The following is a 17,491-nucleotide window of genomic DNA, read 5'->3' as shown; positions in this document are numbered from 1 at the left end:
TACACCGATCAATATGTACCATATGTAACGCTGACGGAATCTCATAACAGGTATACTACATTACACCGAGTACACCGATCAATATGTACCATATGTAACGCTGACGGAATATCATAACAGGTATACTACATTACACCGAGTACACCGATCAATATGTACCATATGTAACGCTGACGGAATCTCATAACAGGTATACTACATTACACCGAGTACACCGATCAATAGTACCATATGTAACGCTGGCGGAATCTCATAACAGGTATACTACATTACACCGAGTACACCGATCAATATGTACCATATGTAACGCTGACGGAATCTCATAACAGGTATACTACATTACACCGAGTACACCGATCAAAATAGGTACCATATGTAACGCTGACGGAATCTCATAACAGGTATACTACATTACACCGAGTACACCGATCAATATGTACCATATGTAACGCTGACGGAATCTCATAACAGGTATACTACATTACACCGAGTACACCGATCAATATGTACCATATGTAACGCTGACGGAATCTCATAACAGGTATACTACATTACACCGAGTACACCGATCAATATGTACCATATGTAACGCTGACGGAATCTCATAACAGGTATACTACATTACACCGAGTACACCGATCAATATGTACCATATGTAACGCTGACGGAATCTCATAACAGGTATACTACATTACATCGAGTACTTGACACCGATCAATATGTACCATATGTAACGCTGACGGAATCTCATAACAGGTATACTACATTACACCGAGTACACCGATCAATATGTACCATATGTAACGCTGACGGAATCTCATAACAGGTATACTACATTACACCGAGTACACCGATCAATATGTACCATATGTAACGCTGACGGAATCTCATAACAGGTATACTACATTACACCGAGTACACCGATCAAAATAGGTACCATATGTAACGCTGACGGAATCTCATAACAGGTATACTACATTACACCGAGTACACCGATCAATATGTACCATATGTAACGCTGACGGAATCTCATAACAGGTATACTACATTACACCGAGTACACCGATCAATATGTACCATATGTAACGCTGACGGAATCTCATAACAGGTATACTACATTACACCGAGTACACCGATCAATATGTACCATATGTAACGCTGACGGAATATCATAACAGGTATACTACATTACACCGAGTACACCGATCAATATGTACCATATGTAACGCTGACGGAATCTCATAACAGGTATACTACATACATGTTGGTCAACACTACACAATCATATAGATGCCCTGAGAGTAACAGTCGTAATGAAATATTGGATATTAATATTGACACGAGTGTCCATAGGGAATTCCATATAGATATATCGCTACAGAAAAGCCTTCATTGGACAGATCATAATAATGTTGTGATATGAAATAATGAAAAACTGAGGTATGTTATGTTGCGGACGTAATGAGTACAGACAACGAAACACGTAAAATATTATTATTAGCATATTACAGATTCATCTGCCTTTTTGGGTAGGTATTGCATGTTACGTAATTATTTCATGAGCGACACGTCATATTGCTAAGTGATAACGACGTACTTTTCGCTCATGAAATAATGCCGTCACAGCCGATACCTACTATAAGGGCAAATTACTCTGTAATATGCAAAGACAGAATGATTCATCAAGACCATATGTATTTTTCTTGTCGTGTTCTGTGTGGTTCTAACGTTTTTGTACAAACTAACCATTACAGGTGTTTAAAGTGACGGCAATAAGGGCTGGGGCAAAATAATAAACAGGTAATGGGTACTTACACCGGCAGTTCTGATCGTTCTTGTCCCGATAAAGCAGCACATCTCTTGTTTTTAAGGAGGCGAGGTATTCTGAGGAAAACGAAATGATATAATTTAGTCAAATCGACAAAACACCAGACGAAACAGTATTTCCTGCCATTATAACATTGTAAAACTCTTTTTATGACAACGAAAACGCTGAGATATGCCATATCCGACGCGTAAACTGAAATCAACATTAGAGCAGAGACGAGGAAGAATTCAGAACCCAATATGATAGCAAGATATCGAAGAAAAATTTTAAACCCAACCTCAGGAAAAAGATAACATGAAAATCTGACTTCGGAAATAAGAATGACAATAAATGGAAATTTCACTCCGCAAATAAGAATGATAATATAAGAAAATCTTATACCGGAAAAAAGAATAATAATACATAAAAAATTCACGCCGCTAATAAGAATGACAATGATTAAAAATCTCACTCCAAAAATAAGAATGACAATAAATGAAAACCTTACTCCGGAAATAAGAATGACAATAAATATAAATCTGACACCAGAATAAGAATGACGATTAATGAAAATCTCACTTCATAAAAAATGAATATATGACACTGGAAATAAGAATGACAGTAATTGAAAATCTGACACCGGAAATAAGAATGACAATAAATAAAAAAATCTCACTCCGAATAATGACAAAGATAAAATGAAATAATGACAAGATTCAAATGAAATCAGTCCCCAGTCTGATAATACTTTGTATTAAATCTTTAAAACTCTGACCCACATAATAAAAAAGATTAAATTGTGACACAGATTGAAATGTAATTCTAAGACTATGGCGATCATTAGCAGTATTTACCGTTCTGTTCATCACTTTTTAGGGTACATCTGTACTTAATACCAGACATAGCTATGTAAATTAGACAAAACACACAAAACAACACGAGTAAGATTTAGGATGTGATCACTAAACCACACAGAAGTCGAGGAGCTGACTATATTATGGAGTATTGATTAACAGCAGCAAAATGATCAACTATCATTAATAGTCAGATTATGTATAATTAAAACAGATACATTGGAACCAAAATAATCAACTATCCTAAAGGGTCAGATTATATATAATTAAAACAGCAACATTGGAATCAAAATGTTCAAATATCGTAAATGGTCAGATTCTTTATAAAAACATCAACATTGGAACCAAAATGATCAACTATCTTAAATAGTCAGATTATTTGTAATTAAAACAGTAACATCGGAACCAAAATGATCAACTAATCATTAATGGTCAGATTTTTTATAAAACATTAACATTGGAACCGAAATGACAAACTTTTGTAAATAGTCAGATTGATTATATACAGCAACATTGGAATCAAAATGATCAACTATCATTAATAGTCAGATTATTTGTAATTAAAACAGTAACATCGGAACCAAAATGATCAACTAATCATTAATAGTCAGATTTTTTATAAAACATTAACATTGGAACCGAAATGACCAACTTTTGTAAATAGTCAGATTATACATCGAAATCCAAATGATCAACTATCGTAAATAGACAGATTCTTTATAAAAACAGCAACATTGGAATCAAAATGATCAACTATCATTAATAGTCAGATTATTTGTAATTAAAACAGTAACATCGGATCCAAAATGATCAACTAATCATTAATAGTCAGATTTTTTATAAAACAGTAACATTGGAACCAAAATGATCAATTTTTATAAATAGTCAGATTATTTATAATTAAAACAGCAACATTGGAACCAAAATGATCAACTATCATTAATAGTCAGATCATTTATAATTAAAACAGTAACATCGGAACCAAAATGATCAGCTATCATTAATAGTTAGATTATTTATCAAAATAACAATATTGGAACCAAAATGATCAACCATCGTAAAAAGTCGGATTGATTATAAAAACAGCAACATTGGAACCAAAATGATCAACTTTTGTGAATAGTCAGATTATTTATTAAAACAGTAACATTAGAACCAAAATCATTAACTATCGTAAATAGTCAGATTGATTATAAAAACAGCAACATTGGAACCAATATCATGAACTATAGTAAATAGTAAGATTATTTATATAAACAGCAATATTGAAAACAAAATGATCAGCTTTCATTAATAGTCAGATTCTTTATAAAAACAGCAACATTGGAACCAAAATGATCAACTTTTGTGAATAGTCAGATTATTTATTAAAACAGTAACATCGAAATCCAAATGATCAACTATCGTAAATAGACAGATTCTTTATAAAAACAGCAACATTGGAACCAAAATGATCAACTTTCATTAATAGTCAGATAATTTATAATTAAAAAAGTAACATCGGAACAAAATTATCAAATATCATTAATAGTCAGATTATTTATAAAAGCAGCAAAATTAGAACAAAAATGATCAACTATCGTAAATAGTAAGATTATTTATTAAAACAGTAACATTGGAACCAAAATGATCAACTTTTGTGAATAGTCAGATTATTTATTAAAACAGTAACATTAGAACCAAAATCATGAACCATCGTAAATAGTCAGATTATTTATTAAAACAGTAACATTGGAACCAAAATGATCAATTTTTGTGAATAGTCAGATTATTTATTAAAACAGTAACATAAGAACCAAAATCACGAACTATCGTAAATAGTCAGATTCTTTATAAAAACAGCAACATTGGAATCAAAATGATCAACTATCGTAAATAGTCAGATTCTTTATCATAAAAACAGCGACTTTGGAACCAAAATGATCCGCTATCGTTCATAGTCAGCTTATTTATAAAAACAGCAATATTGGAACCAAAATGATCAGCTATTGTAAATAATTACATCCTTTATGAAATACAGGCTGTGATTATTTCAGGATGGGCTTCTCAATTAGTGAATCCTTGATGAGATTGTAGATGAGTTTGTTGACATACATAACATATATGTCGAGGTTATCAAATGAATTGTTGATGATTGTGGGTAGGTATCGATTGCGACGTCCTTATTTTGTGGGTAGGTATCGATTTTTTTTCGGAAGTTATTACGTTACGCTCGCAAACACATGAAGTCACGAACAATGTATGTTTGCGTTTGCGTAGAAAGAAAATTGGTCAAAATCAACTTCATTGCATAAATCTTAAATGACATCGCAAAAAATGCAAACGATAGAATATTTACATGTACGTACTACATTTACTTGTACGTACTACATTTACTTGTACGTACTACATTTACTTGTACGTACTACATTTACATTTACGTACTACATTTACATGTACGTACTACATTACTACATTTACATGTACGTACTACATTTACATGTACGTACTACATTTACATGTACGTACTACATTTACATGTACGTACTACATTTACATGTACGTACTACATTTACATGTACGTACTACATTTACATGTACGTACTACATTACTACATTTACATGTACGTACTACATTTACATGTACGTACTACATTTACATGTACGTACTACGTTTACATGTACGTACTACATTTACATGTACGTACTACATTTACATGTACGTACTACATTTACATGTACGTACTACATTTACATTTACATGTACGTACTACATTTACATGTACGTACTACATTTACATGTACTACTACATTTACATGTACGTACTACATTTACATGTACGTACTACATTTACATGTACGTACTACATTTACATGTACGTACTACATTTACATGTACGTACTACATTTACATGTACGTACTACATTTACATGTACGTACTACATTTACATTTACGTACTACATTTACATGTACGTACTACATTTACATGTACGTACTACATTTACATGTACGTACTACATTTACATGTACGTACTACATTTACATGTACGTACTACATTTACATGTACGTACTACATTTACATGTACGTACTACATTTACATTTACGTACTACATTTACATGTACGTACTACATTTACATGTACGTACTACATTTACATGTACGTACTACATTTACATGTACGTACTACATTTACATGTACGTGTACGTACTACATTTACATGTACGTACTACATTTACATGTACGTACTACATTTACATGTACGTACTACATTTACATGTACGTACTACATTTACATGTACGTACTACATTTACATTTACATGTACGTACTACATTTACATGTACGTACTACATTTACATGTACGTACTACATTTACATGTACGTACTACATTTACATGTACGTACTACATTTACATGTACGTACTACATTTACATGTACGTACTACATTACTACATTTACATGTACGTACTACATTTACATGTACGTACTACATTTACATGTACGTACTACGTTTACATGTACGTACTACATTTACATGTACGTACTACATTTACATGTACGTACTACATTTACATGTACGTACTACGTCACTTTACATGTACGTACTACATTTACATGTACGTACTACATTTACATGTACGTACTACATTTACATGTACGTACTACATTTACATGTACGTACTACATTTACATGTACGTACTACATTTACATGTACGTACTACATTTACATTTACATGTACGTACTACATTTACATGTACGTACTACATTTACATGTACGTACTACATTTACATGTACGTACTACATTTACATGTACGTACTACATTTACATGTACGTACTACACATTTACATGTACGTACTACATTTACATGTACGTACTACATTTACATGTACGTACTACATTTACATGTACGTACTACATTTACATGTACGTACTACATTTACATGTACGTACTACATTTACATGTACGTACTACATTTACATGTACGTACTACATTTACATGTACGTACTACATTTACATGTACGTACTACATTTACATGTACGTACTACATTTACATGTACGTACTACATTTACATGTACGTACTACATTTACATGTACGTACTACATTTACATGTACGTACTACATTTACATGTACGTACTACATTTACATGTACGTACTACATACATTTACATGTACGTACTACATTTACATTACGTACTACATACATTTACATGTACGTACTACATTTACATGTACGTACTACATTTACATGTACGTACACATTTACATGTACGTACTACATTTACATGTACGTACTACATTTACATGTACGTACTACATTTACATGTACGTACTACATTTACATGTACGTACTACATTTACATGTACGTACTTTACATTTACATGTACGTACTACATTTACATGTACGTACTACATTTACATGTACGTACTACATTTACATGTACGTACTACATTTACATGTACGTACTACATTTACATGTACGTACACATTTACATGTACGTACTACATTTACATGTACATGTACTACTACATTTACATGTACGTACTACATTTACATGTACGTACTACATTTACATGTACGTACTACATTTACATGTACGTACTACACATTTACATGTACGTACTACATTTACATGTACGTACTACATTTACATGTAACATGTACGTACTACATTTACATGTACGTACTACATTTACATGTACGTACGTACTACATTTACATGTACGTACTACATTTACATGTACGTACTACATTTATTTACATGTACGTACTACATTTACATGTACGTACTACATTTACATGTACGTACTACATTTACATGTACGTACTACATTTACATTTACATGTACGTACTACATTTACATGTACGTACTACATTTACATGTACGTACTACATTTACATGTACGTACTACATTTACATTTACATGTACGTACTACATTTACATGTACGTACTACATTTACATGTACGTACTACATTTACATGTACGTACTACATTTTACATTTACTACATTTACATGTACGTACTACATTTACATGTACGTACTACATTTACATGTACGTACTACATTTACATGTACGTACTACATTTACATGTACGTACTACATTTACATGTACGTACTACATTTACATTTACGTACTACATTTACATGTACGTACTACATTTACATGTACGTACTACATTTACATGTACGTACTACATTTACATGTACGTACTACATTTACATGTACGTACTACATTTACATGTACGTACTACATTTACATGTACGTACTACATTTACATGTACGTACTACATTTACATGTACGTACTACATTTACATTTACGTACCTACATTTACATTTTTACATGTACGTACTACATTTACATGTACGTACTACATTTACATGTACGTACTACATTTACATGTACGTACTACATTTACATGTACGTACTACATTTACATGTACGTACGTACATTTACATGTACGTACTACATTTACATGTACGTACTACATTTACATGTACGTACCACATTTACATGTACGTTACTACATTTACACTATTACTACTACATTTACATGTACGTACTACATTTACATGTACGTACTACATTTACATGTACGTACTACATTTACATGTACGTACTACATTACATGTACGTACATTTACATTTACGTACTACATTACATGTACGTACTACATTTACATTTACATGTACATGTACGTACATTTACATGTACGTACTACATTTACATTACTACGTACTACATTTACATGTACGTACTACATTTACATTTACATGTACTACTACATTTACATGTACGTACTACATTTACATGTACGTACTACATTTACATTTACACTACTACATTTACATGTACGTACTACATTTACATGTACGTACTACATTTACATGTACGTACTACATTTACATGTACGTACTACATTTACATGTACGTACTACATTTACATGTACGTACTACATTTACATTTACATGTACGTACTACATTTACATGTACGTACTACATTTACATGTACGTACTACATTTACATGTACGTACTACATTTACATGTACGTACTACATTTACATGTACGTACTACATTTACATGTACGTACGTACATGGTACTACATTTACATGTACGTACTACATTTACATGTACGTACTACATTTACATGTACGTACTACATTTACATGTACGTACTACATTTACATGTACGTACGTACATTACATTGACATGTACGTACTACATTTTACATGTACGTACTACATTTACATGTACGTACTACATTGACATGTACGTACATTTACATTTACATGTACGTACTACATTTACATGTACGTACTACATTTACATGTACGTACTACATTTACATGTACGTACTACATTTACATGTACGTACTACATTTACATGTACGTACTACATTTACATGTACGTACTACATTTACATGGTCGTACTACATTTCGACTACATTATGCTTTACGTACTACAATTTACATGTAATAATACATTTACATGCAACTCGCAACATCACTTTGTAAAACAATATAACCTAATAATATAGAGTGTAACTTCCAACATCACTTTGTAAAACAATATAACCTAATAATATAGAGTGTAACTTCCAACATCACTTCGTAATACAATATAACCTAATAATATAGTGTGTAACTCCCAACATCACTTCGTAATACAATATAACATAATAATATAATGTATAAATCCCAACATCACTTCGTAATACAATATAACCTAATAATATAGAGTGTAACTCCCAACATCACTTCGTAATACAATATAACAATAATATAAAGTGTAACTCCCAACATCACTTCGTAATACAATATAACCTAAATAATATAGAGTGTAACTCCCAACATCACTTCGTAAACACAATATAACCTAATAATATAAAGTGTAACTCCCAACATCACATCGTAATACAATATAACAAATAATAATATAGAGTGTAACTCCAACATCACTTCGTAATACACAATATAACCGAATACAATAATACATAATATAATGTACTCCCAACATCACTTCGTAATACAATATAACCCTAATAATATGTAACTCTCAACTCCCAACATCACTTCGTAATACAATATAACCTAATAAAACATCACTTAGTAATACAATATAACCTAATAATATAGAATGTAACTCCCAACATCACTTCGTAATACAATATACCCTAATAATATAGAGTGTAACTCTCAACATCCCAACATCACTTCGTAATACAATATACTATAAAACACCTAATAAAATACTAATAATATAGAATAACTCCAACATCATTTCGTAATACAATATACCTAATAATATAGAATGTAACTCCAACCCATCATCACTTCGTAATACAATATAACCTAATAATATAGAGTGTAACTCTCAACATCCTTCGTAATCACAATATAACCTAATAATATAGAATGTAACTCCAACATCACTTCGTAATACAATATAACCTAATAATATAGAATGTAACTCCCAACATCACTTCGTAATACAATATAACCTAATAATATAGAGTGTAACTCCCAACATCACTCGTAAACAATATAACTAATAATATAGATGTAACTCCAACATCACTTCGTAATACAATATAACCTAATAATAAATAAACTGTAACTCCCAACATCACTTCGTAATACAATATACCTAATAATATAGAGTGTAACTCCCAACATCACTTCGTAATACAATATAACCTAATAATATAGAGTGTAACTCCCAACATCACTTCGTAATACAATATACCCTAATAATATAGAGTGTAACTCTCAACATCCCAACATCACTTCGTAATACAATATAACCTAATAAAACATCACTTCGTAATACAATATAACCTAATAATATAGAATGTAACTCCTAACATCACTTCGTAATACAATATAACCTAATAATATAGAGTGTAACTCCCAACATCACTTCGTAATACAATATAACCTAATAATATAGAGTGTAACTCCCAACATCACTTCGTAATACAATATAACCTAATAATATAGAGTGTAACTCTCAACATCCCAACATCACTTCGTAATACAATATAACCTAATAATATAGAGTGTAACTCCCAACATCACATCGTAATACAATATAACCTAATAATATAGAATGTAACTCCCAACATCACTTCGTAATACAATATAACCTAATAATATAGAGTGTAACTCCCAACATCACTTCGTAATACAATATAACCTAATAATATAGAGTGTAACTCCCAACATCACACTTCGTAATACAATATAACCTAATAATATAGAGTGTAACTCCCAACATCACTTCGTAATACAATATAACCTAATGATATAGAATGTAACTCCCAACATCACTTCGTAATACAATATAACCTAATAATATAGAGTGTAACTCCCAACATCACTTCGTAATACAATATACCCTAATAATATAGAGTGTAACTCTCAACATCCCAACATCACTTCGTAATACAATATAACAAAATAATATAGAGTGTAACTCCCAACATCACTTCGAAATACAATATAACAAAATAATATAGAGTGTAACTCCCAACATCACTTCGAAATACAATATAACCTAATAATATAGAGTGTAACTCCCAACATCACTTCGTAATACAATATAACCTGATAATATAGATGTAACTCCAACATCACTTCGTAATACAATATAACCTAATAATATAGAGTGTAACTCCCAACATCACTTCGTAATACAATATAACCTAATAATATAGAGTGTAACTCCCAACATCACTTCGTAATACAATATAACCTAATAATATAGAGTGTAACTCCCAACATCACTTCGTAATACAATATAACCTAATAATATAGAGTGTAACTCCCAACATCACTTCGTAATACAATATACTCTAATAATATAGAGTGTAACTCTCAACATCCCAACATCACTTCGTAATACAATATAACAAAATAATATAGAGTGTAACTCCCAACATCACTTCGTAATACAATATAACCTAATAATATAGAGTGTAACTCCCAACATCACTTCGTAATACAATATACCCTAATAATATAGAGTGTAACTCTCAACATCCCAACATCACTTCGTAATACAATATAACCTAATAATATAGAGTGTAACTCCCAACATCACTTCGTAATACAATATAACCTAATAATATAGAATGTAACTCCCAACATCACTTCGTAATACAATATAACCTAATATATAGATGTAACTCCAACATCCCAACCACTTCGTAATACAATATAACCTAATAATATAGATGTTAACTCCCAACATCACTTCGTAATACAATATAACCTAATAATATATAGGTGTAACTCCCAACATCACTTCGTAATACAATATAACCTAATAATATAGAGTGTAACTCCCAACATCACATATCGTAATACAATATAACCTAATAATATAGAGTGTAACTCCCAACATCACTTCGTAATACAATATAACCTAATGATATAGAATGTAACTCCCAACATCACTTCGTAATACAATATAACAAAATAATATAGAGTGTAACTCCCAACATCACTTCGTAATACAATATAACCTAATAATATAGAGTGTAACTCCCAACATCACTTCGTAATACAATATAACCTAAAATAATATAGAGTGTAACTCCCAACATCACTTTCGTAATACAATATAACCTAATAATATAGAGTGTAACTCCCAACATCACTTCGTAATACAATATAACCTAATAATATAGAGTGTAACTCCCAACATCACTTCGGAATACAATATAACCTAATAATATAGAGTGTAACTCCCAACATCACTTCGTAAATACAATATAACCTAATAATATAGAATGTAACTCCCAACATCACTTCGTAATACAATATAACCTAATAATATAGAATGTAACTCCCAACATCACTTCGTAATACAATATAACCTAATAATATAGAGTGTAACTCCCAACATCACTTCGTAATACAATATAACCTAATAATATAGAATGTAACTCCCAACATCACTTCGTAATACAATATAACCTAATAATATAGAGTGTAACTCCCAACATCACTTCGTAATACAATATAACCTAATAATATAGAGTGTAACTCCCAACATCACTTCGTAATACAATATAACCTAATAATATAGAATGTAACTCCCAACATCACTTCGTAATACAATATACTCTAATGATATAGAGTGTAACTCTCAACATCCCAACATCACTTCGTAATACAATATAACAAAATAATATAGAGTGTAACTCCCAACATCACTTCGAAATACAATATAACCTAATAATATAGAGTGTAACTCCCAACATCACTTCGTAATACAATATAACCTAATAATATAGAGTGTAACTCCCAACATCACTTCGTAATACAATATAACCTAATAATATAGAGTGTAACTCCCAACATCACTTCGTAATACAATATAACCTAATAAAACATCACTTCGAAATACAATATAACCTAATAATATAGTGTGTACTCCCAACATCACTTCGTAATACAATATACCCTAATAATATAGAGAGTAACTCCCAACATCTTTTCGTTATACAATATAACCTAATAATATAGAGTGTAACTCCCAACATCACTTCGTAATACGTTATTACCTAATAATATAGAATGTAATTTCTGTCGTGTTTTAAAATCTTCAAACACTTCGTAGAGATATATGTTATTTGTTTCATGAGCTGCAGTTACAACAATATTTTACACGATATTCATTATTTTTTAACATTTGTGGTACCATATCATCCACGTAAACAGCGACATTTTCTAAACAACGAAAACTTTATACTTTACAGAGAGTTGTTATCAAACCTTGACTGTAACAACAAGTCCTATTAGCATTTCCCGGGGAAAATCTAAATATAAAACTCTTAGAAGAAAGAGGGACTGGCTTAACTTCTTTATAGCTACAAAACGTGATTTCTCTAACACTATAGGGATGAGTCGACTCCGTGTATACCGTCAGTCGAGCCTTATAGGGATTCTGTACTTCTCCTAGGCAACAGTATGTGTGGGGATATGGATATCGATCTCGTCGCTATCCGTGACATGTGCTGGTCCGACATTGTCAACACTTCAATATATAAAAGAAAATATCTATACCTGTGATTAATGTTAACCCTAGGTAACAATAAGTGGATATAGTTAGTAATCCGTGATGAGAAGATCGGTCTAAATACTGATCTACATTATATATATAGAATGTAATTCTATTATAAATAAAATCAGGCTGTTGTTCCGGAGGATATTGTGTTGTTTTGCCGTTATATCTCTCCTGATGATAGGGATGTCATAAAAATGCGATATCAAGTTTTGTTTTCTGTTTAGGTAGAAAGGGTTACACCTGATGACGTCAATCCTGGCAAATTTAAAGTACATATTGACGTATTTAATGAATCAAGAATGATATATTAAAAAATAAGAAGAGTATAAAATAATGTTTATGGTTATTAAAAAACGAGACAAAAACATCAATAATGTGTCGTGATTAAAAATAGGTTTTATCGTAACATATATTCAATCTTTTTCCCTGTACACAGGGATTCAACCATTCAGGGGTATAAGTCGTCCGTACAATAATCAGGAATCGAATTTTAGACATATTCAACCATTCAGGGGTATAAATCGTCTGTACAATAATCAGGGATTAATGTTTGATATATTCAACCATTCAGGGGTATAAATCGTCTGTATGATAATCAGGATTCTAATTTTAGACATATTCAAACATTCAGGGGTATAAATCGTCTGTACAATAATCAGGGATTAATGATTGACATATTCAACCATTTAGGGGTATAAATCGTCTGTATGATAATCAGGGATTAATGTTTGACATATTCAACCATTTAGGGGTATAAATCGTCTGTATGATAATCAGGGATTAATCTTAGACATATTCAACCATTCAAAGGTATAAATCGTCTGTACAATAATCAGGGATTACTCTTAGACATATTCAACCGTTCAGGGGTATAATTTGTCTGTACAATAATCAGGAATCTAATTTTAGACATATTCAACCATCCAGTGGTATAAATCGTCTGTACAATGACCAGGGATTAATGTTTGACATATTCAACCATTCAGAGGTATAAATCGTCTGTGCAATAACCAGGGATTAATGTTTGACATATTCAACCATTCAGGGGTATAAATCGTCTGTACAATAATCAGGGATTAATGCTTGACATATTCAACCATTCAGGGGTATAAATCGCCTGTATGATAATCAGGAATCTAATTTTAGACATATTCAACCATTCAGAGGTATAAATCGTCTGTGCAATAACCAGGGATTAGTGTTAGACATATTCAACCATTCAGGGGTATAAATCGTCTGTACAATAATCAGGGATTAATGTTAGACATATTCAACCATTCAGGGGTATGATTCGTCTGTACAATAATCAGGAATCTAATTTTAGACACATTCAACCATTCAGAGGTATAAATCGTCTGTACAATAACCAGGAATTAATGCTTGACATATTCAACCATTCAGAGGTATAAATCGTCAGTACAATAATCAGGGATTAATCTTAGACATATTCAACCATTCAGAGGTATAAATCGTCTGTACAATAATCAGGGATTAATGTTTGACATATTCAACCATTCAGGGGTATAATTCGTCTGTACAATAATCAGGAATATAATTTTAGACATATTCAACCATTCAGGGGTATAAATCGTCTGTACAATAATCAGGGATTAATGCTTGACATATTCAACAATTCAGGGGTATAAATCGTCTGTGCAATAACCAGGGATTAGTGTTAGACATATTCAACCATTCAGGGGTATAAATCGTCTGTGCAATAACCAGGGATTAATGTTTGACATATTCAACCATTCAGGGGTATAAATCGTCTGTACAATAACCAGGGATTAATGCTTGACATATTCAACCATTCAGTGGTATAAATCGTCTGTACAATAATCAGGAATCTAATTTTAGACATATTCAACCATCCAGTGGTATAAATCGTCCGTACAATAACCAGGGATTAATGCTTGACATATTCAACCATTCAGATGTATAAATCGTCTGTGCAATAACCAGGGATTAATGTTTGACATATTCAACCATTCAGGGGTATAAATCTTCTGTACAATAACCAGGGATTAATGTTTGACATATTCAACCATTCAGAGGTATAAATCGTCTCTATAATAATCAGGAATTAATGTTTGGCATATTCAACCATTTAGGGGTATAAATCGTCTCTACAATAATCAGGTATTAATGTTAGACATATTCAACAATTCAAGAATATAAATCGTCTGTACAATAATCAAGGACTAATCTAAGACATGTTCTACCATTTAGGGGTAAAAATCTTCTGTACCATAATCAGGGATTAATGTAAGACATATTCAACATTCCATTGGAACAGAAAATAAAATCCACAACATTATAGGTAAAGTTAATTGTACAACCTCTAATTACAATATGGTCTAAATCATCAGCATTACATATAAGTGTAACTATTAGCCATATAAATCCTTAATACCGTACACAAGACGTCAAATCCACTAATTTTTATTCAATATTATTGATTTTGGCCGTTAAGACTTCCTATAGATTCTCAAGAATATGACATACGATTTATATCCTTAAGAATGGTAGAAATGTACCATATACCCAATTAAGTGTCGACAATTTGAAAGCAACACCTTTGAAACAAGGTCAACCGTATATAAACATTGATTTGTTTTGAAAAACAATTATGAATCGAAGTTTGATTAAACCGAGAAAAAATCTCTATAGTCATTTGAATACATAAATATATATAGCGTTCATCGGATAAATTTGCGATACTGATTCACAGTTTCCCAATATCAATCCAGTTACATGCGTCTAGATTGTCTAATTGTACAGGTAGATACCACGTGTTTCAGCATCGATCTACAATGATAAAGATCACATACTACGACCAGTTCATAGTTTATCATTCTATAGGACTCATTATAAGAATGTGTCCGCAGATTAACATATCAAAATGGATTCCTGCAAATTTGCGCTCAATCATACGTTATTGCAAATATACCTCATTGGTTGTATTGCTTTCCTGTTATCGGATTCTTGTTATACCATACTTGCAGCATAAGCAATTAATTGTCAATTAAAGATGTCCCACTGCTGACAAATGGTAATTCTTCTCTATCAAAATCAGGAGCAGACGAAGTAGTGTTTTTCTTCGATTACAGAGGTTACTTACTTTACACCCTTATCACTATTGAACAATTTCAGCTAAAGTATTGAAATAAATAATTGCGTCCCGAAAATAAAGTTCATGGCACTAATGATGAGTACACAGGCAATATGTCTTCAGGTAAATTCAGGTAAATTCAGGTCAATTTCAGGTCAATTTCAGCTGAAATTTTTCAGGTCAAATTTACCTGAAAAGAGCAAAAAAGTCATTTCAGGTCAAAATCCTGACCCGAAATTGACATGAAATTCATATGAAATTGACCTGAATAATTGACCTCAATTTCAGGAGAAATTCATGTGAATTTCAGGTAAATTTAAAGTCAAGATTTTTTCAGGTCAAATTTACCTGAAGACATATTGCCTGTGTATCGCTTATGCTCCGGAGGCGATGTAGCAACTATGATCATTTTGCAAATATTATGGGTTTGAATAAGAATACGATACAGTTATAATTTAATTATAATTTATAATTCGAGCTGCTTGATAAGGATGGTACAAGCGTAAAGCTAGTAACATATATAACAAAGCAAAGTACACACAAACATAATACAAGCTAGAGGAGAATGAATATTGAGCACAAGGACGGGGAACCCATCAATACCGTACTGGCAGTTTTAAACCTAATTATTTCT

General features: G+C 31.5%; 1 protein-coding gene across 2 annotated transcripts in view; it reads right to left on the bottom strand.

Moving 5' to 3' along the window:
• Positions 1-17,491, bottom strand: part of LOC138325885 (regulating synaptic membrane exocytosis protein 2-like) — a 77,478-nt gene that overhangs the window by 26,650 nt on the left and 33,337 nt on the right. For both annotated transcript variants that reach the window (XM_069271862.1, XM_069271863.1), the window contains exon 7: positions 1,816-1,884. In XM_069271862.1, the coding sequence (XP_069127963.1) occupies positions 1,816-1,884 (69 nt within the window). The remainder of the gene's footprint in view (positions 1-1,815; positions 1,885-17,491) is intronic.

The sequence above is a fragment of the Argopecten irradians genome, chromosome 6 (assembly GCF_041381155.1).
Source record: "Argopecten irradians isolate NY chromosome 6, Ai_NY, whole genome shotgun sequence".
Classification (NCBI taxonomy): Eukaryota; Metazoa; Mollusca; class Bivalvia; order Pectinida; family Pectinidae; genus Argopecten; species Argopecten irradians.
This window is presented reverse-complemented; position numbering and strand designations above follow the sequence as displayed.